At 41.8% G+C, this 26,295-nt stretch overlaps 2 protein-coding genes across 2 annotated transcripts in view; both read left to right on the top strand.

The window, feature by feature from the left end:
• Positions 1-3,603: 3,603 nt before the first annotated feature.
• On the top strand, positions 3,604-11,226 carry LOC111954579 (ribosome production factor 2 homolog). Its single transcript, XM_023974424.3, has 10 exons — positions 3,604-3,713; positions 8,250-8,382; positions 8,480-8,517; positions 8,757-8,796; positions 9,042-9,123; positions 9,207-9,283; positions 9,689-9,788; positions 9,989-10,091; positions 10,348-10,492; positions 10,663-11,226. The coding sequence occupies exons 1-10, from the start codon at positions 3,691-3,693 to the stop codon at positions 10,846-10,848; spliced, it is 927 nt and encodes a 308-aa protein (XP_023830192.1). The 5' UTR covers positions 3,604-3,690; the 3' UTR covers positions 10,849-11,226.
• A 1,070-nt stretch (positions 11,227-12,296) lies between these two features.
• LOC111954288 (monocarboxylate transporter 10) overlaps positions 12,297-26,295 on the top strand; it is a 49,637-nt gene continuing 35,638 nt past the window's right edge. Inside the window, exon 1 of the mRNA XM_023973902.2 lies at positions 12,297-12,898. Within this exon, the coding sequence (XP_023829670.1) occupies positions 12,547-12,898 (352 nt within the window). The 5' untranslated portion in view covers positions 12,297-12,546. The remainder of the gene's footprint in view (positions 12,899-26,295) is intronic.

Raw genomic sequence — 26,295 nt, 5'->3', positions numbered from 1 at the left:
GGATGTGTGATTGTCTTCTTGGGCTGGTCAGTAATATTCATGATGCTTCCCCTGCCAGTGAATGCAGATTGATTTGAATTTGCTGACAAACCTGGGGTGGTTAGGGAACATTTTTTTGTTTGTTTGACTGCTGTTTTTATTTTAAGACTGCCGTTTCTGGCCTGCCTTTAGCACTTCTGAGCGTTATAACCTGTGCTGCGTTGCCCCACTATGTTAGGAACTGTAAGATCAAGCTTGTTCAGAAAGCTTATAAAACACCAGAGAATGGATCATTATACACACAAGTCTGGAATCCCTTCAAATTTGTGTATTCAGCTATTTCAGCCACATCTGTTGCTGACGTGTGTGCAATTCTATACATTGTACAATGTCCATAGTCAAACATTGGCTGTAGAATGGCCTTAACGAAGAGCTTTGACATTCAATGTGTCACCGTCGTAGGATGCCACCTTTCCAACAAGTAAGTTTGTCAAATTTCTGCCCTGCTAGAGCTGGTGAACTGTAAGTGCTGTTATTGTGAAGTGGAAACATCTAGGAGCAACAARGACTCAGCAGCGAATTGGTAGCCCACACAAGCTCACAGGACTGTCGAGTGCTGAAGTGCGTTTTTTGATAGGTATATATATTTTAGTTCTCGGTTGCTTTCAGAGGCAGGTTGGACCGTCAGCACAAGAACTGTTTGTTGGGAGCTTCATGAAATGGGTTTCTATGGCTGTACACCAGCCCAAAATCACCGGCTGGTGATTATTCCTCCAGCCAAACATCGGCTGGAGTGTACAGCTTGCCGCCTTTTTAGAATATGGAGCAGTGGAAACGTGTTCTCTGGAGCGATGAATAATGCTTAACCATCTGGCAGTCCGATGGACAAATCTGGGTTTGGCGGTTGCTAGGAGAACGCTCCCTGCCCCCAATGCATAGTGCCAACTAAAGTTTGGTGCAGGAGGAGTAATGGCCAGGGGCTGTTTTTCATGGTGCGGGCGAGGCATTTTAGTTCCAGTAAAGGGGTCGCTTAACTCAACAGCATACAATAACATTCTAGATTATTTGCTTCCAACTTTGTGGCAATGGGGGAAGGCCCTTTTCCTGTTTCAGCATGTCATATCCCCTGTGCACAAAGCGAGGTCCTTACAGAAATGGTTTGTTGAACTTGACTGGTCTGCACAGAGCCTTGACATCAACCCCATCGAACACTTTTTAGGATGAATTGGAACGCTGACTGTGAAGCCAGGCCTTAGCGCTCAACATCAGTGCTCGACCTCACGAATGTTCTTGTGGCTGAATGGAAGAAAGTCCCCGCAGCAATGTTCCAACATCTAGTGGAAAGCCTTCCCAGGCGAGTGGYGTCTGTTTTTAAAAGCAAGGGGGGACCAACTCAATATTAATGCCCATGATTTTGGAATGAGATGTTTGAGGTGTCCCTGTACTTTTGGTCATGTAGTGTGATGGTGTACCGTAGACGACGAAATCCATTTCTCCCCAGGAGGCTAAAATTGTAACTGACGTTGCAAGGGGGCCACTAGAATTAGTTCTTCATGTAAGGACCTGGGTTAAGTTGACAATTTGGAAAATCTTCCCTCCATGTCTGGCTTTTTGGAATGGTTWAAAAAAAAATCTTCTGAGGACCAATCTTCGCCAGGTATCCTTACCTGAAATGTCATTCTGCCTGTAGTGACCAGCCTCCTTTGTTCTAAGAGCTGTATTGACTGGTTTAGGGAATAGGCACCAGCACATTTCACAAAAGGTAACTTTCGGTTACTGTTTGGATGAAGTCATATTTAGACTTGATGATCTGCGTATGGGTTGGTTTGGAACATAGCTTCAAAAAAAATTGGGGGTGGGGTGCAATTTTGCCTACGGACCAACCATATTTTGTTTTTGTCCAACCCTTTTGTTGTAAAACCAGTGTTCCAAACTTATTTTTTTAGAAACTATTTGGATCATGAAATTGTTCTCGCCTTACCGTTTTAAAATCCCGTGCTGTGTTTTCTGGGCAAGGGAAAAGTCAAACACCTCCCCTGATGTGAGGGTGAACTTACAGGATGTACTTAAGGGAAAACTTTGCTGTTCTAATTATTTTGCTATTCTTTGGATGGTCAAGATGTGCTAAATATATCTGTACTATGAGCTTGATGCTTTAATAAATAAAGATGACTCTTTTGTGTGACTTTTTATCAGCATTGGGCATAAGTTGAAGTAAAGCAGTAAGTCCAGGCCACTGTGCGTTGAGCTAAAACTGTAGAATATCCAACATGCACATAAATATATATGGCATTAATAATCAAGTGTTAGGATCAGGTCTGATGCTTGACCTCCCAAATCGGAGCATGACTGGTCACGATTTCAAGATGTTAAATACATTGATAAACATTTGAAGTTACAAGGTTCACATTCAATTTCTATGTCTCATGGCCCAAGCTGCACATTTTATATTGTTATCTAAAACATGGTCCCAGGACCGAGTTTGGGGAAACTCAGCTCAAGGGGATAGGCAGTCTCAGGAAGACGATTATGCTGCAAGCAAAGGAAGTCTGCTGGGGACAGCTATTGGTTAAAATGTGCACCTACAATATCTCAATTTATTTGCATTTAAATTAATATAATTCGCCATTTTTAAATCTCGGAAATATGTCCTGTATTTTATATGTACTAAGTTATCTTTCATGAATGTATTTAAGATACACAAGTTAACATTTAAAATAAATCACAATGAAAACAAGTTCAGAGAGTTTGGGTTGGTGTTGGGTTTGACCATAAACCAAAAAATATGAATTTAGTAATCGATTACTTTACCCCATTGTTTCCTATGAGATTGCTCAGGGGCGCTCGTTTGATCCGGAAGTGTCATTTCAGCGTGTGCCATCTGGAGTTTTTGGAAACATTTCATGCGCCGTTTGAGCTACTCTAGGCTCAGTGCTGCACTCTGAGTGTCTCAAATTGGACGGTGACCGAGGTACTGCAGGCTGCCATTAGCAACTAAATTATCCTTATAACGTACTCTGTGATAAGGTAATCGGTTCAAGAACACATCTGATGAAATGGAAACAATTAATGGTACCATGATTGTGTTAAAAAAAAAAATATCRACGAATATTGACAACGAAGATCGCCATTTGCACCCCAGTATCTCTACTTGCACATTCATCTTCTACACATCTATCACTCCAGTGTTTAATTTCTAAATTGTAATTATTTCGCCACTATGGCCCATTTATTGCCTTACCTCCCTAATCTTACTTCATTTGCACACACTGTATAGACTTTTCTATTGTGTTATTGACTTTACGGTTGTTTATCCTATGTGTAACTGTGTTTGTGTCGCACTGCTTGCTTTATCTTGGCTAGGTCGCAGTTGTAAATGAGAATTTGTTCTCAACTGGCCCACCTGGTTTAATAAAAATAAAATCCCGTTCACTATAATGGGGATCCTGATTTCTGGAAACAATGCCTGCTAAATACCGCGGTCGGCCTTCAATTTAATCCTCAATGCAAGGGGACAGTCGTTCTACCCTGGTGTTGAGTTATCGACGGGATTATAGCTCTCTATCGTCACCCAATGGCCACATGAGAGTACTGCACATGTATCCACTGTACAGAACGACGGATGTGACGCAAAATTAACCGCGACATTTCCCGCTGCTGTAATATTCACGTGGAGTATTTTGAAGCAAGCACACGAGTGAAGACCTCAAAATGAAACAATACGGAGGAGTAATGTAAGTTGTTTTTTTTATCAACCAAAGTATGTCATGCTTAATGTGTTTTTTACCCTTAAACTATAACTTACGAGTATTTATGTAGTTAACGAAGTCACTTACTAGGAAACTAACAATGTAGCGTTGGCTATCTAGCTTGCCTAATAAATCTAACTAGTTAGGTGTCCATCCAATTGGCGACAGATTTTCGAGCGAATATACTGAAATCCGCATAAAATTCGCATTTTACGGCCGGAGATAATTKAATTACATTGATTTGTGGATAAACTGCTATGCGTGATGATGCAGTGCACATAAAAATGCATCGCAATTGCAACTCCGCTGATGGGTTTTCTCACATGTTGCGTTAAATAGCTAGTGTGCCTACTCTGGTATTGGCACGTACACTCTAGCCAAAGGTTCGCGGACATGGCGAGGTTATTTTTTTGTTCAACGGCAGCCAAGTATCTGGTCATTAGAATTAGACCCTCAATATTTATTGGAAAGGTGCATCAAGTTCGTCACCTTGTACTTTCACCACCATGTTAAATACATAATGTATTTCATATGTAGCCTAAAACTGCGTGCTTTCCCGACGAATCGTAGTGGGAGGACCACACGTCGTCAGAGTGACTCCCAAATGTATATAATATAAGTATATTTTTGTGCATTAAAGCGTTACCACCGGAGTTTCTCAATTTATTTTACCGACACAAATATCCCACATTGTCTAGCATTTTTTCTTCTCGATTTGGAAAGTTTACCAACATTCTCTTTCCATCAGTTCTGTCTTTACTTTTTTTTTTCTTCCGACATGTACCTTACATGCTGACCAAACCGCTCTTCCGACCTCTCCCATCTCCTCATTGGTTTTCAGGAGCATATACCCACGTGGGTGATTGAAAGATTAATTTAGGTCCACTCTCTGGTCAGTTGTAGTAATGCTGTGAAGTTGGTTACCAACCGCCATAAAGTCCAAAGAAGAAAAAGAAGCCCGGTGGAGAGATGACAAGAAACAAATTAGSTTTACTGTTTTATCTGTGGATTAATTGTCGGAGTAGAGGACCTTGTGCATTTATAGGTAAAATAACAACCCAATGTTTATATCCCAGAACAAATTAGCTATCAACAGCTAGCTAAATTGCCATACATGTTTAATGCTTTTCGACCTGTTCTTAAATTAAAATAATTGTTTGAGTTCTTGATATTTCAACCTGCGTGTCTGGTGTGGGGATACAAAATCAACATGCGTGCGTGCTGTCGCAAAATAAATGTGCACATGCATGTTATTCAATCATTGCACCCACACTGCTCACGCACGTCTGCGTAGCCAGATGCTAAAGTAGAACTTGGTTCTATTTGTGACGCMTGACACGATGCAAGTCCCGCCTCTCCCATCTCCTCATTGTTTTTTAGGAGCATATACCCATGTGGGTGATTGAAAGATGAACTGAGTTCCACACTCCAGTCCAGTTGGTAGTGGTAATGCCCTTATAGTTGGTTGCCAACCGCTATATAAATTCAGAAGAAGAAGCCTGAAGGAGGAGATATTACTAGAAACAAACTTTTACCCCTTTATCTGTGGATTAATTGTCAGAGTAGAGGACTTTGTGCATTTCAGGTAAAATAACAACCCAATGTTTATATCCCAGGACAAATTAGCTAGCAACAGCAAGRTAGCTAGCTAAATTGCCAAAAATGTTTAATGCTTTTCGACCGGTCCCCGAAACATTATAGTTGGTTTTGAAATTTCAACCTGCCTGTCCTGATTGCGTCTGGTGTGGGTGGACAAAATCAACATGCGCACACACAAGCGTTGTGGTCAGCATGTTACAGGCGTGTAGGCCTTCATGCTTTTTTGAATGTGCCAAGTTAAACCATTCACAGATGTGAACTACCTTTAGCGACTCTTAACAACGCGAGGAAACTTTGTTACCCCTTGCTGAAGCAATCGATGAATAGAACCGACTTGGAACTAGTCTGTGTACCAGTCTTTTTAGCTAACTTTCCACTCCGTCATTGCCAAAGAAACTGGCCTTTCGGCAATAGTCCCAGTTGGTAATAGAACGTCGCGGCTCTGCCTGCCTGTGGGGGAAACAACCTGTGGTTACCTTTCAAGCACAATTTCTGTCCCCCAGTACATGTCTAAAGATTACTTTTCCACATTGCCTGCTATCGAGCATTCTAACTACTTTCCAACGAGCTGCAGTTTTGGAATTATCCCGTCTATTTCCAAAAGGCTACTTTGCAAACTGTTAGGGCCATTTTTATTTTATATATATATATAAATTTGTAGTAATGACAATTGCAACAATACTGAATGAACACTTATTTTAACTTAACATAATACAAATAAAATCAATTTAGTCTCAAATAATGAAACATGTTCAATTTGGTTTAAATAATGCAAAAACAAAAAAGTGTTGGAGAAGAATGTAAACGTGCAATATGTGCCATGTAAAAGAGCTAAAGTTTAAGTTCCTTGCTCAGAACATGAGAACACGTGAAAGCTGGTGGTTCTTTTTAACATGAGTTTTCAATATTCCCAGTCAAGAAGTTTTAGGTTGTAGTTATTATAGGAATTTATAGGACTATTTATCTCTGCCATTTGTATTTCAATGCTTCAAGCAATGCAAACAGCTGCTGGCAAAGGCAGGGAAATGCTGTTTGAATGAATGCTTACGAGCCTACTGCTGCCTACCACCGCTCAGTCAGACTGCTCTATCAAATAAGCCTTAATTATAATAAACACACAGAAATACGAGCCTTGGGTCAATAATATGGTCAAATCAAATCCAGAAACTATAATTTCAAAAACAAAATGTTTATTCTTTCAGTGAAATACGGAACAGTTCCGTATTTTATCGAACAGGTGGCAACCCTAAGTCTAAATGTTGCTGTTACATTGCACAACCTTCAATGTTATGTAAAAATCTGGCATAATAATGAGTCTTTGTTAGGAAGAAATGGTGTTCACACAGTTCGCAACGAGCCAGGCGGCTCAAACTGCTGCATATACCCTGACTCTGCTTACACTGAACGCAAGAGAAGTGACACAATTTCCCTAGTTAATATTGCCTGCTAACATGAATTTCTTTTAATTAAATATGCAGGCTTAAAAAAATATTATTGTGTATTGATTTTAAAAGGCGCGAATGCTCTTTTGTTAAATCATCACCCGTTTGGCGAAGTAGGCTGTGATTCGATGATAAATTAACAGGCACCGCATTGATTTTATGCAACGCAGGACAAGCTAGTTAAAATAGTAATATCATCAACCATGTGTAGTTAACTAGTGATTATGTTAAGATTGATTGTTTTTTATAAGCTAAGTTTAATGCCAGCTCGCAACTTACCTTGCTTCCTTGCTGCACTCGCGCAACAGGTGGTCAGCCTGCCACGCAGTCTCCTCGTGGAATGCAATGTAATCGGCATCCAAAAATGCTGATTGCCGATTGTTATGAAAACTTGAAATCAGCCCTAATTAATCGGCCATGCCGACCTCTCGTTTTAACTGAAGTAGCTGTGTCTTGACTGTGATTAGGGCTCTGAAAATAAGAGCATCTTGTCTACGAAATTAACAAAACAAGCCTATGCCATTGCACAGCCATAGGCTTCTGCAAGCACTGGAGGTTACTGCCTGTTTGTAGATAGGTCTTTTTTTGTTTGTTTAAAAACAAAAATGTGACCTTTATTTAACTATACAATTCCATGATATAATATAACCAGTTGATATTACGGTTTAAATAAGTTAATCTTAAAGTGTACCTGTTATTGACTGTGTGTGTGGGACAATTAGGATTGATCTGTTATGGTAAATTAGGCATTGTTGCGCACTGTTGGCATATAGATAAATGCACTCCTTTTTTCCCAGTGTGGGCCTCGGGGGGGGGGAATCTTGCCAGTACTCAAACAGTAAAAAAAAAAAAAAAAAGAAGCCCACTGCCCATCCCTAAGGCGTACCTGTGCAAATTAGCTATCTGCGTCTCCGAACACCTGTGTAAACGGAAGGCGGACACCACAAACGTGTTGGCACTGAAAAATACTGTTGGCTGCAACTGTGTTAAAACAATGTATTTTGATGTGATATGAAAGTACTGAACGACAGTTGAGATTGTTGCCAGAGCCAATTCGCCTCTAAACAGAACATGTAAGGTACTTGGACTATAAGAAGTAATGTTAGGCTAGTGCCAGGTTATATAAATCACCGTTTTGAAAAGTCGGTTTAATAATACATTCCTGTGGATGTCTCAAATTTCGAACCTACATAAGGACCAACCGCACAGACAAGGGGTAGAGGAAGCTCAAATGTAATTTTGTTCAACACTGGCTTGAGAGAACTTTACACGTTTTTGCAGTGCTTTGTTTGACTGTATACCAATAATTGGTATTGGGCAAGTAGTTAGCTAATGTTAACTAGCTAGCTAGACTTCCAAACAGTGTTGGTTGAGTGCATTTCGCTAGATGGAAGAGCTATGTCCGATCATCTGTGTTGTGTTACTCATGTCCCTGTGTGCCATAGCTGAAGTGTCTTTTGTTGAACGAATGTCTCCTCAGAAAACCTAAGACGAAGAGGGCCAAGCGCTTCCTTGACAACAGAGCCCCCAAGCTTACAGAGAACATCAAGAATGCCATGATTATGAAAGGAGGCAACACCAGTATGACTGTCACTCAGGCATTGAAAGACATTGTACGTTTTCTGACTGTCGGCCCTCCTCCTCATCTAGAATCATGAAGACTGTCAAGGTTTGAGTGCCAGCTAGATAACTCTGTGTTTTTCTCTCCAGTATGCCCTGAAGAAACCAAGTGCTGTACTGTACAAAAAGTAAGTGATGGATTCTAACTTTACTTAAGTTAGTCTTCAAACAAACCCAGTATACTGGTTGTACTGAAAATATTGTATTTAGTGTTCATGTTTTATTTTTCCCCTGTCGTTGAAAAGTGGATATTTAATACTTTGGCATGAAGGACTGAGTTTACTGAAATAATAAGGCATAAACACTAATCCGTCAATTGCCGGTACTTGAGATGTGTGTTTTTTCCAAATGTTGTTTTTCCTTCCAGGAAAAATATAACTAGGCCATTTGAGGATTCTACATCATTGGTCAGTTAACTAAATATGTTGCATGAATTCATTTCCGCTTGATATCAGCGTTGTTTAACTTGGACATACCAATTGTTTGGGATTGTGATCATTTGTGAACATTCACCTGCAAGTAGTCAAAGCGGTATTTTACACTGTAGACATACTAGCATCATTTTAAAATGTGTATTCACAGCACTTAAATCGTCACTCCCTGCGGATTATGTAAGAATTCCCAATCATCGGTGTTTTGTCTCTGTCTACAGGAATTCTTCTCGAAGAAAACAGATAGCTCTCTCTTTTTGTTTGGCTCACACAACAAGAAAAGGCCAAACAATCTCATATTTGGTAAACATTTTTATATTTTATCAGTAGGAGATGTCTGGTACGTTTCACAGCAGATAAGGGTTTGACCTTTTCATTTTTTTCAGGTCGTCTATTTGATTTCCATGTGCTGGATATGATTGAGCTTGGCATTGAGAAGTATAAGTCCCTAAGTGACATCAAGGTGATGTTTCCTTTTATTTTAAGCATGACACCACTGTACTTTCTCATTCTGCCAGAATCTTAGTTCATTAACACTGAGTGTTTCATCGCCTTGTCTTTGTCCACAGTCTGCTACAAAAGACCAAATGAATACACCTCATTTACATTCTCTCCCGGTGGCCTGAATTAACATCTAGAACTGAACTTTCCTCTAAACACTATTCTAGATGCATTGTCTTCCCATTTTTAAAAAAAAATATTAATTTGGAAAATTGTAGTTTTACAGATAAAACACTAATGGCTGGAACAGGCACACTTGGATTGTAAACAAATTAAGTTGTTTGTGTTCAGCATGTCTATTTTTACATGGTGCATTTATTGTACTTTTCCTCCTGTAACTTTATGTTCGGTTTCCAATGCATTGCAGAGCAGCAAATGTCCCGAGGGGACTAAACCAATGCTGGTGTTCGCAGGGGATGCTTTTGACCATGAGAATGACCACAAACGCCTAAAGAGCCTTCTTACAGGTACAATTTAGTCTACGCTAAACTTTTGAATTTAGTGATAAGATTTCCCCTTTAGTTAAGACACATTTACTCTAACTAGAAAACATTAAGATAATCAATACTTACCAAATCCTCCATTATTTTTGGTCTTATAAAAACATTGCATTTCATGTCAACGACACTACTGACCATTTTCTACTCTAACTTGTTTTATTATTCAGACTTCTTCAGAGGTCCTGTTGTGCCTTCAGTGCGCCTGGCTGGTCTGGAGCATGTCCTGCACTTCACTGCTCTGGAGGGGAAAATCTACATGCGCAGCTACAGGTATGTCTGCCTTCTAACAGCTGGACCATCTACCAGTGTCTCCTATTATTCCCGATTTAGATTATGACATATGTGCTGTGTCCCAAATGGCACCCTATTCCCCATGTAGTGTAATACTTTTGACCAGAGCCCTATGGGCCCTTTTAAAAGGAATAGGGTGCCATTTGGGACGTTACCACGTTCTGTGAAGTTAGTGTCTACCGTCCATCTCACCCCCCTGAAATGATCACGAGTCAAAGCTCTTTGTTTTCTCCAGATCTCTGTTGAAGAAGTCTGGATGTCGGACCCCAAGGATTGAGCTGGAGGAGATTGGGCCGTCTTTTGACTTTATCTTGCGGAGAACCCACCTGGCATCAGACGACCTGTACAAGACAGCTCACAAACAGCCCAAGGCTCTGAAGGTAGGAAAAATGTCTAGTTGCAGTCAACATCTTTTTCACGCTCTTTCAACAGCCGCTATGTAGAATGGCGCATGAGGTTGCTTTTTTTTAAACGTCTTGTCTTAATTGAAATGAAACTTCAAGGCAATCGAAGTCCTCATGTTGCTCTTTGTCATTCCTATTCTTTACAGCCCAAGAAGAAGAAGAACATATCCCACGATACCTTTGGTACCAAGTTTGGCAGGTTGCACATGCAGAAGCAGGATCTGGCCAAGCTCCAGACACGTAAGATGAAGGGTCTGAGGAAGAGGAGGGGCCCGGCAGCCGCTGCTGTTGTCGCGGGAGAGACGTCCCCGAAAACCCCTGAAGTAGAGTGAAGTCTTCCCAGGCTTTAATGGACATTTCACAAGCTCACGTCATCAAGTTAACTGTGGATGTTGACTGATTTCTTCAGAATTGTCATAAATGATGAAAAGAATGACCCCCACACACATGTTTACCTTCTGCAGGTATGTTCGTCAATGTTTCAAGACAACAATGTGGTSGTGTGCTAATCGACATCTTTTTAATGCCTTACAAATCGTCTTCATTCTGTTGCTGATGTTGGAAAGGTTTTGTGTGAATGGTAGGCAGTCTGGGTGCATAAGAAAAAATTGAATTAGCCGTCATTCATCTAAAATACTTTTTTATTTTCTGTATTTTAAACTTCGCGTACAACGAGGAACAGTTCTCAATGAATAAATTTGTTTTGTACATCTTGTCTCGTGCTGTTCTTTTCATYGATGTACTATTTAGCTCTGGTACATTCAGAAATGTTTTTTAAAAATTGTGAGAGGAAATAATGATATTTTTCACTGCCACCACAAACCTTTAGGTATAAAGATTTGCCTCCTTATGAACAAATCACAGCTGTAATTAGACAACTTGGTATATTTCAGTCAGCTTCCAGGTATGAAACATTTGCCGGCAGATGTGGAAATCAGAAGTATTGGTGTTAAATTGCTGGATGTTTCTGGGGATAGTTAACTTTGTACAAGAGGTCGCTGTTTGACTATTGAGCTGCTAAATTCATAGTTAATATTCTCTTTTATTGAACCTTTATATAACTATGCAAGTCAGTTAAGAACAAATTGTCACTTAATGACTGCCTATCCCAGGCCAAACCCTAACCCAGATGATGCTGGGCCAATTGTGCACTGCCCTGTGGGACTCCAAATCATGGCCGGTTGTGATACAGCCTGGAATCGAACCACTGGGATGCAGTGCCTGAGACCGCTGTGCCACCTTGGCTATGGTGTTATATTGAAATCAATAGCAAAAATCGTATAATTAAGTCTTATTTAAAGGAAGTTATGTTTAAAAGTGTTAGATTTCGTTTTTTAAATAATGTATAGGCCTACTAATCATAGGGATAATTCAGAAAACTTTGGGTAATAGGCTATTTATGAAAACAGGTAATCGCCCCTCCCTAACCGCCATTGTATGTAAAAATTAATCCGGATTGATTACATTTTTTGGATTATGGACGTTAACTTCAATACAGCACAAATTATAGTTCTGAGACAACTAAATTAACTTTTTCCTTGCAAGCAGAAGTTATCTCCTCTGTATAACCAGGGGAAATAAATGTGCTCTGGATCTTCTCTTTAAGAATGTTTTTTTTAACATTTTTCAATCGCTACAGTAATTATTCAATGCTCTGGCGTCATACTTTAAAAAGACAGCAATGCGTCCAATCAGCGACAGGTACCGGCATAATGTATGCACAACCCGCCCCCCGGGTATCTATTTATACAATATTGCAACACTGGTGTTTTACACTACAGACAGTGCGAGCTGGAGGTAGAAATTTTCAATACGGCTTCGGAATGGGTGTATCTTCCAGGTAGCAATTCGCTGAAAGGAGATGCGAAGTATTCCTATTTGTAGATAGACACGTTTAGGGGCATACCGTTATCTGATTCTCTTCAATTGAGTTTGGCTGCAGCTTGAGAGCTCACCATTTAGACTAGTTACCGGTATATTGCTGTCATCATATTTGACAGTGTTAAAAATCTGCACAGTCGCACCAAGAAATGACAGCAGGTACCAACATGACAGACATTGAATCTGATTCAAGTAAAGAAACGGTCGCTGCGGAGCCTGCAGAGGAGACACCAATGAAAGCAGAGGAAAAGCGCTCGGACGATGTTGAGGAAAAGAACGACAACGGGGATAGTAAAGGAACCATCCAAGAGCAGGTTCTCGTGGCTGTGGAGGAGCCCGAGTTCGTGCATCCAGAAGGAGGATGGGGTTGGGTGGTTATGCTGGCTGCAATGTGGTGCAATGGAGCGGTGTTCGGAATCCAGAACGCCTTTGGTATCCTGTTCATGTCCCTCCTGAAAGAATTCGGCTCACCAGAAGATGACGACCTCAGGTTTAAAACAGGTGAGTTCACAAATGGGTAGCGGGCACACGAGCACAGCAAGCTAGGTAGCCAAATACAGTGGTAGGCGTAGTGCATGCATAATCAAATATTTGTATTCCTTTTTGGCTGCATTTCATAAAGTGAAATTAATTATTGCACTTCCTTGTATGGCTAAGCCACGTAAATACATTCTGATTTGGCAATGGCATAAAAACCAACAAACAAAAAAACTAATGCATAATACAGTTACCGCACGTTCTACTCTAGATTGTTTTCTGTCAGTCGGCGAGTCGCGCGTGCGATGCACATGGCTGACTCATTCGTTGAACGTTAGCTCAATACGGTTCGTTTGGGGCGGCATTTAAATAACAGTCCGTCAGTCGCAAACAGCCAGCTAGCGTGCCAAATAATTTATATAAACCAGTGGATACTAGCTACATGCCTCGATTAGACGCTGGCCTCATTCAACTTTAGCTTTTCATTTTGGAAAGTTGTGTAAATCATGTCCAGCTCCCCGGTGCCCCCCTACGTTTAGGTGGCTACAGGTATGCATGGTTGCATGACAATCATATATATCTGTTCTACTCTTTTGTTACTTTACACCCCTCTCAACCGTCCCCTGACAGTAAAAGTGATTCATTGTGTGGTGGAAATCTTTGTCCACCCTCACTGACATAATATAACATCATTGACATTTGTCATTTATACATCTGCTTATGTTAGCCAGACACAATTTTGCTATCTGCATACTTCCCTTCATTCCCATATGGCCATGTAGCCTATGTACAGACTACTAGGAACAGGGCAAGGGGCATATTTCCGCTCCCACTGACTCTCTCTCCAGTCTCAATGTGCATTCTTTGGCAGCTGCTCTTGCAGTGCATACAAAACTCATTAAATGTTCATGAAAGAYCATGACCCCAGAATACCTTAGTGTTTCAGAAAAGAAGCCCATGAAAGATTGTGTTCTCATTTGGCTGTTAAAGCTGGAATCCTTAATGGTGACACTGCCACGTCCATTTGGGATATTACAACAAAGTAATTACTGCATACAACGAATACAGATCCCCCCCTCACACGCGTTAGAACCGCAGAATATGTGTTGCAATTGTTTTTACTACACTGCTCATCTCTGTTTCTACCCTCCTCACTTCTGTTTAGTCAACAAAACAAAAACGAATGCGCCTGGGGTCAACCAGTGGTGCTGTTTCACCTTTTGGGATCTCAGCTTTAATGGATATAAATTACACTGTCATTTCATCCTTARAGTATTAAATAAGAAGAACATCCTTTGTATAACACAGGCATACCAGGTTGTGTGGTAGACTTGATTTAGCCCTGTCTGAAACAAATTACCACAGCTCTTGTCAGTTTCGGGGCCATTAAAATGTTAAAACATGCCTGGAAACAGTCTGTTCAGACAGACCGTGAGGTTGCTCAGTGTGTTTTCCTTTCCGTGGCTAAAGGTTCACCACTACCACATGGATAATGATCCTACTTTGTTTCGCTGTGGCTTCAGCCACCTGTAGCAGATGTTATTGGGGGTTTCTGTTGATGTGTGAAGAGCTATTTTCCACGCTTTGATTAGGTTAACGTGTTAAGAAGACTCATTGTGTAGACTATGACTTTTTCAAAGGGAAGGGCATGCATCAAATGTAGGATCAAAGCTGGGAAGATGCACTGTCCTTGGCAGTGTTAATCATCATAGATTTGATAAGGCAATCAGTAATCACCCTTTTCCTCACATTGACATTGTTCTGATTATTAGGAAGATTTGCACAAGTGATTAATCCAGATATAGATGAATCAGATCCTGTTAACTGATAGCTACTAATCAAAGCATTCACTTAATCAAAGCATTGTCACATTATAATTACAATTGATTATAATTAAAACTAAATCACTCATTGGTCATGGATTTCCTTGTTATATTGTTTTTCTTCAGWACCATACTTAGGCCTACTGAACTCAGATTATTCCCCCGCCCCAAAGTGTAAACCTAGTCCCTTCTTCCTCAGTCTGAAATGAGTAGCAGGGATTGCATCAGCGTGCTTCAAGTACAGCTGTCGCCKGCCTTCCACTTTCCCTCGTAGTCCCTCTCCAGTTGTCAGATGTCTCACCTAGGGAGAGCCTGAGAGGAACATAATCCAGCTAGGCACACTGCCAGTAGATACAGGTCCCAGACAGTGGGGGTGCTTCTGGAAACTTTGGCAACACATACAGTGCATTCAGAAAGTATTCAGACCCCTTGACCTTTTCCACATTTTGTTACGTTACAGCCTTATTCTAAAATGGATAAAACAATTTTATAATCCTCCGCAATCTACATACACAACCCTATAATGACAGTGAAAACAGGTTTTTAGAATTGTTTTCAAATGAATTCAAATAAAAAAAGATACCTTATTTACATAAGTATTTTAAGACCCTTTGCTATAAGACTTGAAATTGAGCTCAGGTGCATCCTGTTTCCATTGATCATCCTTGAGATGTTTCTACAACTTGATTGGAGTCCACCTGTGGTAAATTCAATTAATTGGACATGATTTGGAAGGGCACACACCTGTCTATATAAGGTCCACAGTTGACAGGGCATGTCAGAGCAAAAACCAAGCAATGAGGTTGAAGGAATTGTCCATAGCTCTCCGAGACAGGATTGTGTCGGCACAGATCTGGGGAAGGGTACCAAAAAATATCTGCAGCATTGAAGGTCRCCAAGAACACAGTGGCCTCCATCATTCTTAAATGGAAGAAGTTTGTAACCACCAAGACTCTTCCTACAGCTGGCCGCCCAGCCAAACTGAGCAATTGGGGAGAAGGGCCTTGGTAAGGGAGGTGACCAAGAACCCGATGGTCACTCTGACAGAGCTATAGAGTTCCTCTGTGGAGATTGGGAGAACCTTCTAGAAGGACAACCATCTCTGCAGCACTCCACCAATAAGGCCTTTATTGTAGAGTGGCCGGACGGAAGCCAGTTAAAAGGCACATGACAGCCCGCTTGGAGTTTGCCAAAAGTCACCTAAAGACTCTCAGACCATGAGAAACAAGATTCTCTGGTCTGATGAAACCAAGATTGAAGTCTTTGGCCTAAATGCCATGCATCACATCTGGAAGAAACCTGGCACCATCCCTACAGTGAGGCATGGTGGTGGCAGCACCATGTTGTGGGGATGTTTTTCAGCGGCAGGGACTGGGAAGCTAGTCAGGATCGAGGCAAAGATGAACAGAACAAAATGCAGAGAGATCCTTGATGAAAACCTGCTCCAGAGTGCTCAGGATGTCAGACTGGGTTAAAGGTTCACCTTCCAAAAGGACAAAGACCCTAAGCACACAGCACAAAAAAAAGGCAGGAGTGGCTTCGGGACAAGTCTCTGAATGGCCCAGCCAGAGCCCGGACTTGAACCCGATTTGAACATCCCTGGAGAGACCTGAAAATAGCTGTGCAGCAAAACTCCTCAAATATAGGTGTGCCAAGCTTGTAGCGTCATACCCAAGAAGACTCTGCTGTAATCGCTGCCAAAGGTGCTTCAACAAAGTACTAAGGGTCTGAATATTTATGTAAATGTCATATTTCAGTTTTATTTTTTATAAATTAGAAAATGTCTTAACCTGTTTTTGCTTTGTCATTATGGGGTATTGTGTGTAGATTTGATCAATTTTAGAATAAGGCAGTAACGTAACAATGTGGAAAAAGTCAAGGGGTCTGAATACTTTCAGAAGGCACTGTATAATGTATATTTTGCCGAACTCTGGGTATGCCTTTTTTGGATTGCTGGATGGCTGCCAGAGAGGAAACGTGAAAATTTCAGTGCGTTCTTGTATGGCTGCAGAAGTAACAGGGAACATATAGGATGGAGTTTCTGGAAGTAGATGGATCATGAACATAGCAAGAAGTTTATTTTATTATCTTGTTGTAGAATACCAAAGATTAGCCCGGTCTTCATCAAGAAATMGAGTAATCTCTAACTGGTATTAAAACCTCCTTGATGTTAACACGAGCATACTCAATGGTCCCAATGGTGTTGAGATGAACTGGGACCTCAAATTAGCTGTCACTCAGGTAAAGTAGACTTTTTAAATTCACCCTAGACAACACCCATTTAGGCCTATCTATAAACTTTGATACACCAACATGAGCCCCTTGACCCCTTCCTATCCAGTCAGATCATAAAGGTGTTGGCTCTCCAGTCACCAGTTGGACAATTTCCTGTTAGGTGCTGCTTGTCTCAACAGTTGGACTAATGACCTCGGTCAACATTCATTGACGTCCTTTCTCTCCCCAACGTGGGGGTTCAAGGGGGGAAGATTATTGGGTTGCACAAATGCTACCTGCCTCTGTCAGGAAGTCTCCTAAGTAGAAGTGTAAAGGAAGGCTGTTGGTGGGAGGCCCATTGCTTTCACATGACCGGAGGCGTTGATATTAAGACTAGTTTAAATTGACGCACAATCAATCATCCTAATTGAACTTTGTCCCTTTTGTCTATGGAATTTCTTTCACAGAGCGAGGTGTTTTTAGATAGTGAAACACTAATTCATTTCCGTGTAACAGGGTAAACAAGGTTGTTTAAAATGATTTAGATTGTATTGAACTCCATCAGATTGGCCTAATTTTACAAGCAATTCATTTCATGATGAATTGTGAGGACATTATTTGTAAATTAATTCTCAATGACCTGTCAGGAAAAATTGGATTGGATGGGAGATAAGAGACACTTTCAGAGTACTACAGATATCGTATCTTAATTTGATCACTGTTGTCGCAAACTTGTAGTGTATTCAATGTTTAAAAAGGCTTGTAAAGTTTGTAATTTCCACTTTAAAATTTCAGACTTGATTTACACTAACTCAATGTATCAACTCCTACAAAAATATCTATTAACCTTTTACTGCAGTGGGATAAATTAGGTTCACTGAGTGTTTCTTGGTAGTCTTAAATAATTCAACTTTGAAACAAAAGTATGGGCCTGTACCATGTCAGATATAGAGTTGAAATGTATTACATTTTGAGTATGCATCCCAATATTACACTTAGTATACATCACACAAAACTCAAATATAACAAAGCTGTTTCACATAGAAACACTGGATTTTTGGCAGTAAAAAAATTAATTGTTTATTAGTTATGAAAAATATTAATATAATTCCACCCATGACGCCATTAGGTCATGGGTGGAATTATATTAATATTTTTCATGACTGAAGGAAAGGGGTACTTATAAGTAACATTTCCTGTTGTTGCAGGATTATTTTCCTGCTGTGAGAAACTGGTCACATTAAGATAGTACACCTGTATAATCAACCATGTAGTTGCACTTTTAAGCCTATACGCTATTACCAATTTTCATTTGTGCTGTTTTCATTTGTGGATTCTTGAAAGATGGGATAATCCAACTTTTTTWAAACACATTTTTCTTAATATTAACATTTGAAATATATATTTTGATTAAGTATCAGCCATCACAGTATCAGATAAGTATAACACCATGTAAAGCACGTGTCAAACTCATTCTACAGAGGGCAGAGTGTCTGCGGGTTTTTGCTCCTCCCTTGTCCTTGATTGATGTATTAAGTGATTAGTAAGGATCTCCCCTCACCTGTTTGTCTAGGTCTTAATTGAAAGGAGAAAACAGCAGACACTTGACCCTCCATGGAATGAGTTTGACACCCATGTTATAAAGTAACAACCTATATTTTTTTWAATATTTTTTTTCTTCATAAAATGCAATACACTGGATTTATTTCAACTCCAGACACAAAAGGCTTTTAATTTTTTTTAAATTTATTGGCCCAATAGAAGTTTCCAGACACCCCCCCCGAACCTTATRTGTTACGTTCCATTTTGTGTGACTCAAGCCATTTCCCCTAATCAGCTGTGCAGGCTGGGTGTGTCGGTATACTATAAGGACACCCCTGGCCTGCACAGCTCTGTGTAGGAAAATATAATATAATGTTGCAGCTTAGATTTAAAAAAAACAACACATTTTATAAGAAAATATATAACTAAACTTCTCCTTCAAGAATGTCAGCCTGACTGTTGGCCAGGTTAGTTGGTCATCAGTGTGGGTCATTGCCACTCAGTTTAACTGACGTCATGGCATTTAGACATTTCCCCAGAGCTGTCAAAGCTGAATGAAAATCTAGAGTCCCCTTTTTAATCCAATTAGTATGGTCCATGGTTACCCCTGCAAATGGGGGGCAGTGGTACAAGCCCTTTGCTTTGGCCCTAGGCTGAGCCCTCCTGGTGAAAAGCGAATGAACGCCACTTGATCCCCATTCAACTTGCCAACTGAAAAGGATAAACAAATGATTACTAGCTAATCTAGTGGTATTAGTTGTGAGAGGATAGCGAGAGAGGAGTGATCACAGATCAGGTGGCGTCTGTAAACTCATGGCATGTGTTTGTGAAGTACGCGCCCCTGACAGTAAATTATCCTAACACCATACTGGCTATCAGGAGGGGGACATGTAAATTCATTGTGCAGGTATGTCTCGACTGTGCTGTGGTGAGGAGAGGGCAGTCAGGGACAGCTAGGCTGTACTGGCCAGTTACTGTTGGTTTGATGAGGTGTTGCGCCCCTCATTGCCCCAGTACTATAGATCTAAGGAAGAGCACTTGTTCCAATTTCCCAGCAGGCTTCTATTCTGTGCTCTTCTGCCACAAGTGAGCTATTCAAAGTTGCTAGTTGGGTGTTAGTCAGGGTAATCTTTCTGCCGGTATATTTTGTGGTCTTGTATTCATCATCCTGTCATGAGGTAGTAAATATTTCTCTCTAGCCTCAAAACAGCTCAGTAGTTAATGGTTTACGATAATCGTTAAGGAGATTTGCGTAGAAAAAAATACCTTCGCCTTTTCTGTGCGCTGTGGTCAGGGGTGTCATGCATCCCAGCAATCCCAGTACATTAAGATGGCTGCTGTGTGGTCTGTGTTTTTCAAACGCATGAAACAGATTTTTCCTGCAATCTAAAGCCATAGAATTAAGCATGATGATTATGTCAAAAATGTATATTTTTCTGCATATCTTAGCATACCTCTTGAGCTGTCTGTATCCTCCTGACTTACTGTTGAAGCTCTTCATCAGAAGCACACTTTTTGTAAGTAGTTAACGGTCGTCTCCAAGTTTAGCTGGAATTTAGACTGAAAGGATTTGACAAATGTGATTGGTTGACTATATGACATTGGCCTACGCTGCACAGAATATCAGATCTCAGCAACTATTGGAGAAGTGTTTAACATCACCAGTAACACATCCTTATATCTATATATATCTATATCACAGAACTAGTCAAAGGTTTGGACACGCCTACTCATTCCATGGTTTTTCTTTATTGTTACTATTTTCTACATTGTAGAATAATAGTGAAGACATCAAAACTATGAAATAACACATGGAATCATGTAGTAATCAAAAAAAGTGTTCAAGAAATCAAGATATATTTTATGTCTTGATGACAGCTTTGCACACTCTTGGCATACTCTCATCCAGCTTCACCTGGAATGCTTTTCCAACAGTCTTGAAGGAGTTCCCACAAATGCTGAGCATTTGTTGGCTGCTTTTCCTTCACTTTGCGGTCCAACTCATCCCAAACCATCTCAATTTGGTTGAGGTCGGGGGATTGTGGAGGACAGGTCATCTAATGCAGCACTCCATCACTCTCCTTCTTGGTCAAATAGCCCTTACACAGCCTGGAGGTGTGTTGGGTCATTGTCCTGTTGAAAAACAATTGATAGTCCCACTAAGCCCAAACCAGATGGGATGGCGTATCTCTGCAGAATGCTGTGGTAGCCATGCTGGGTAAGTGTGCCTTGAATTCTAAATAAATCAGACAGTGTCACCAGCAAAGCACCCCAGCACCATAATACCACCTCCATGCTTTACGGTGGGAACCACACACGCGTTTCACAAAGACGCATGTCGGTTGGAACCAAAAATCTCCAATTTGGACTCAAGACTAAAGGACAAATTTACAGTACCCTTCAAAACACCAGTCTCAACGTCAACAGTGCAGAGGCGACTCCGGGATGCTGGCCTTCTAGGCAGAGTTGCAAAGAAAAAGCTATATCTCAGACTGGCCAATAAAAATCAAAGATGAGCAAAAGAACAGACACTGGACACTGTCTGTCTCTCTGTCTGTCTCTGTCGCTGTCTGTCTGTTTGTCAAAAGTGCAACGTCACTGCAAAAGAGGCAGGTTGGAATATCTGACTGAAATACGGGGACAAATCAACCTCTTTTGTAAATTAGTGGTGTTTTGAATTTGTTGATAAAATGCAGTACATGATTGTTTGGTTGCAGGACCAAGGACCAGTATGTGGGACTGTCCCGCACAATCCAGGACATGTGGTCACCCTAATTCCACACCTAGCTTCTCCATTTCTATCCCACTGACAGTGAGCCAAGTATCATCACTCAAAAAGAGAAAATCTAAAATGTGGATAAATATCCCTTTTAGGAATTACCACATTACAATCCACTCCAGAGGAATTCCGTACCTTGTACAAAGTAAATAAATCTTCATGTTCTCTCTAAGGTTCTGGTGAGATTAGAGTGAAGCCTGTGCCAGGCTTGTCTGGTCACGTGGCATCATGGTTCACTCCCCTACACAGTACACACAGGCCTAACTGTGCCCGCCCTCCTGCCCAAGTGCAACTCCACAGCCTGTGCCAAAGCTTAACACGGGGAGGCTTGACAGTTGGAAACCTGATCAGCCTATCATAGCGTTGGATGTTAGGGCGTGGGGAGCAATAAGCGAAGGCCCTGCCAGGTCACTGGCCTTCACATCTGTGTAATGGGCTTGTGCTCCAATCAGCTCTCTCTCTCTCACTCCCCTAAAGGAGTCGACTTTGTCTCATCTGTCCTGGGCTCTTTGTGTACCTCCGACCAAATCTTTGGGCTACCCAAGAGCGCTGTCGAAAAATAGGCAGGAGAGCGCGTCCTTGTGAGACTACGGTGAAGGGAAAACCGGCCAGCACTTCCCTCCATTCTATTGGTATAGTCACTTGATAATAAGATGGCTGAGCTACGGTCATGGATTTTATATTAATGGGATGATCTAGCTGTAATATTCTCCGTTTTTCAGAAACATGGCTTTTGGACAAGATGCCCTCCCCCTTTGCCATCAGAACAGACTCAATTCATCGGGTCAGGGACTCTACAAGGTGTCGAAAGCATTCCACATTGATGCTGACCTATGTTGACTCCAATGCTTCCCACATTTGTCAAGTTGGCTGGATGTCCTTTGGGTAGGGGACCATTCTTGAAACCACAGGAACATTTTGTGTGAAAAACCCAGCAGTGTTGCAGTTCTTGACAAGCCTAGCACCTACCATACCCCGTTCAAAGGCCCTTCAATATTTTGTCTTCCCCATTCACCCTCTGAATGGCAAACATGCACAATCCATGTCTCAATTGCCTTTAACCTGTCTCCTCACCTTCATCTGCACTGATTTGAAGTGGATTTAACAAGTGACATCAATAAGAGAGAGCTTTTAGCTGGATTCACCTGGCCAGTCTGTCATGCAAAAAGCAGGTGTTTTGTATAGTCAGGTCACAACAACAAGCTAGCACTTGACGAACTGTACGAGGCTATGAACCATGCACCCAGAGGCTGCTTTTCTTGTGATTTTTATTCTGCTTCACTAAGACACACGTGATGCACAACTTCTATCAACAAGTTTCCTTCACCACTAGGGGCGATAAAGATCATTGTTACTCAACCCACAAGCAAGCACACAAGGCCCTCCCCCGGCAAATCAGATCATGACTCCATACTTCTGCATCCTGTTTACAAACAAAAGATCCAACAGGAAGTACCTGTGACGCACCATAGAAAAATTGTCCACCATAGCAGAGGGTATCCTGTGAGACTGTTTTGCTAGTGCTGACTGGAATATGTTCTGTGACTCCGCCGACAGCATCGGCGAGCTAACCACTTCCGTCCCCGGCTTCGTAAGGAAATGCATCTCCAATGTCATCCCCACAGTGAAGGTTCACTGCTTCCCCAATCAAAAGCCCTTGATTAACACCGAGGTGCACGCTAAACCTAAGGACAAAGATACCGCTCTCAGGGCTACTGCAGCCAATCCTGAGGCGTTGGCTGAGGACACGAACGCGTACAAGAAGTCTCACTATCGGAACAAGGTGTAATCCTATTATACGGTCTCCGACGTTCGGCGCATGTGGCTTTTAAAACAAAGGTTTTTAAATGGGTCAACACTAATGGCCAGATGGTATTACAGGGCGTATCCTCAGGGCATGTGCAAAAACCAAACTGAACACAAGGGCGCTGTTTCAAACCCCACTGACACTCTCTGTATTCCAATGGTTAGCAATGCTAACAAGTTCATGTAAAATCCCATAGAGAATATGAACTAAATGCTAACAAGCGCATTGCAAACATTTTCTACAGTGTTTGACCTAAACTATACCAGTAACTCAAATGCTACACAGTTTGTTGCACAAAACAAATATTAGACAGCAAGGCTCTTGATCCAGGAGGGGATTTGCTGCTGTTACCAAGCAAATGGGGCGGCAGGTAGCCAAGTGGCTTTAGAGCGTTGGACTAGTAACCGAAAGGTTGCAAGATCGAATCCCCGAGATGACAAGGTAAAAATCTGTCGTTCTGCCCCTGAACAAGGCAGTTAGCCTAGGAACAGTGGGTTGTCATTGAAAATAAGAATTTGTTCTTAATCTTAACTGACTTGCCTAGTTAAATAAAGGTTAAAATACAATGCTGGATTTTGGAAGAAGCTAACCACTTAGCTAGATAGCTAATCAGATACTAAATTAGCAAACTAAATGTGCATTTGGTTTGCTAAACTGCAGAGCATTTTAGACAATTAAGTTAATAGTTATTAGCTGGCAATCATTTAGTTTTGAATTACATACTGTAATTATATCACCTAGTGCATGCTGATCAACAGTGAGTGACTCACAAGACAACGTACTCTAGTCATTGAGTGCTTGTAAACAAACACCACGCCACATATGACTGGGGACTCAACCTGGTCTCAGAGCATTAAGTATTATCCTGTATGTAAATCCAAGACGCCCCATTTTAGAATGGTATGGTTACATAAGACAGATGGTTACTTAAGGTACAATCGGTTGGTCGGGGTGGATAGGTAGGCGTATAATGCAAACGTGTAGGAACCCAAAGGTTGCGAATTCGAATCTCATCACAGACAACTTTAGCATTTATCTAAATGACTTTTTAGTGACTTTGCAGCTACTTAGCATGTTAGCCAGTGGAGGTTGCTGAGGAGAGGATGGCTCATAATTATGGCTGGAACGTAGCAAATGGAATGGCATAAAACCACGTGTTTAACGTATTTGATACCATTCCGCTATTGACTGCAGGTATTTACTTAGTGGCTACAAATATTCACATTTAATAAGAACTTCAAATACATAGTTTCAACGTTATTGACGGTATTGAAAAACCATCCCGTGTCTTTTTCAAAATACCCCGGTATATGGTATACCGCCCAAGTCTAGACTGAACACCCCTTTTGGTAAGAGTCGGAAACAACACCTCCGCCACGCTGACCCTCAACACGGGGGGCCCCCCAGGTGTGTGTGTGTGCGTGCTTAGTCCCCTCCTGTACTCCCTGTTTATCCACGACTGTGTGGCCACGCACATCGTTAAGTTTGCTGACGACATGACCGTGGTAGGCGATCACCAACGGCCAACAGGGAGGAGGTCAGAGACCTGGCAGTGTGGTGCCAGGACAACCACCTCTTCTACAATGTCAGCAAGACCAAGTAGCTGATTGTGGACTACAGGAAACAGGAGCTGTGCACACCCATATCCTAATCGACAGGGCCACAGTGGAGAGGGTCAAGAGCTTGAAGTTCCTTCATGTCCACATCACCGAGGGTTTAACATGGTCCTCGCACACCAGCACAGTTGTGAAGAAGGCACAGCAGTGACTCTTCTCCCTCAGGAGGCTGAATAGATTTGGCATGGCCCCTTAGATCGTTAGGAACTTTTACAACTGCACCATCGAGAGCATCCTGACTCGTTGTATCACAGTCTGGTATGGCAACTGCACTGCCCTCAACCGGAAGCACCTATAGAGTGTGGTGCGGACGGCCCAGAGCATCATTGGGGGTGAGCTCCCAGGCATCCTGGACTTACATGCCAGGCGGCTTCCGAAAAAGGCCTGAAAAAAACTCCAGCCACCCGAGACATGGACTGTTCTCCATGTTCCTGTCCGGCAGACGTTACCGGTGCATCAAGGCTCAGACCAAAAGACACCTAAACAGCTTCTATCCCCTGGCCATAAGACTTAATGGCTAACAACTACTGCTCCCACTCACACCTACACTGCTGCTAAAATGATTATTGATTGTAGATGTATTACTACCACTACACTGATGTTCATTGATTAGTGACGGCCGTTACCATTAGTATCTGTCTATCCTGCTACTTACTGATCACTTATGTACTGCTATTGACATGTACCGTGCCTTCGGAAACTATTCAGACCCCTTGACCTTTTCCACATTTTCTTACGTTACAGCCTTATTCTAAAATGTATTAAATAAAAACATTTCCTCATCAATCTACTGTACACACAATGCCCCGTAATGATGAAGTAAAAGCAGGCTTTTATACATTTTTTCAAAAATAAAATACAGATTTTTACAAGTATTCATAACCGTTACAGCCTTGCGTCTTCTTGGGTATGACGCTACAAGCTTGGCATGCCTGTGTTTGGGGAGTTTCTCCCATTATTCCCTGCAGATCCTCTCAAGCTCTGAGAGCGTTGGGAGCGTTGCTGTGCAGCTATTTTTCAGGTCTCTCCAGAGATTTTTTATTTATTAAAATTATTTTTTTTACCCTTTTTCTCCCCAATTTCGTGGTATCCAATTATTAGTAGTTACTGTCTTGTCTCATCGCTACAACTCCCGTACGGGCTCGGGAGAGACGAAGGTCGAGAGTCATGCGTCCTCCGAAACACAACCCAACCAAGCCGCACTGCTTCTTAACACAGCGCGCATCCAACCCGGAAGCCAGCCACACCAATGTGTCGGAGGAAACACCGTGCACCTGGCGACCTGGTTAGCGCGCACTGCGCCCGGCCTGCCACAGGAGTCGCTAGTGCGTGATGAGACAAGGATATCCCTACCGGTCAAACCCTCCCTAACCCGGACGACGCTAGGCCAATTGTGCGTCGCCCCATGGACCTCCCGGTCGTGGCCGGCTGCGACAGAGCCTGGGCTCGAACCCAGAGTCTCTGGTGGCACAGCTAGCACTGCGATGCAGTGCCTTAGACCACTGCGCCACCCGGGAGGCTCTCCAGAGATGTTTGATTGGGTTCAAGTCCGGGCTCTGGCTGGGCCACTCAAGGACATTCAGAGATTGTCCTGAAGCGACTCCTGTGCTTAGGGACATTGTCCTGTTGGAAGGTGAACC

This window comes from Salvelinus sp. IW2-2015, linkage group LG28, assembly GCF_002910315.2.
Source record: "Salvelinus sp. IW2-2015 linkage group LG28, ASM291031v2, whole genome shotgun sequence".
NCBI lineage: Eukaryota > Metazoa > Chordata > Actinopteri > Salmoniformes > Salmonidae > Salvelinus > Salvelinus sp. IW2-2015.
This window is presented reverse-complemented; position numbering and strand designations above follow the sequence as displayed.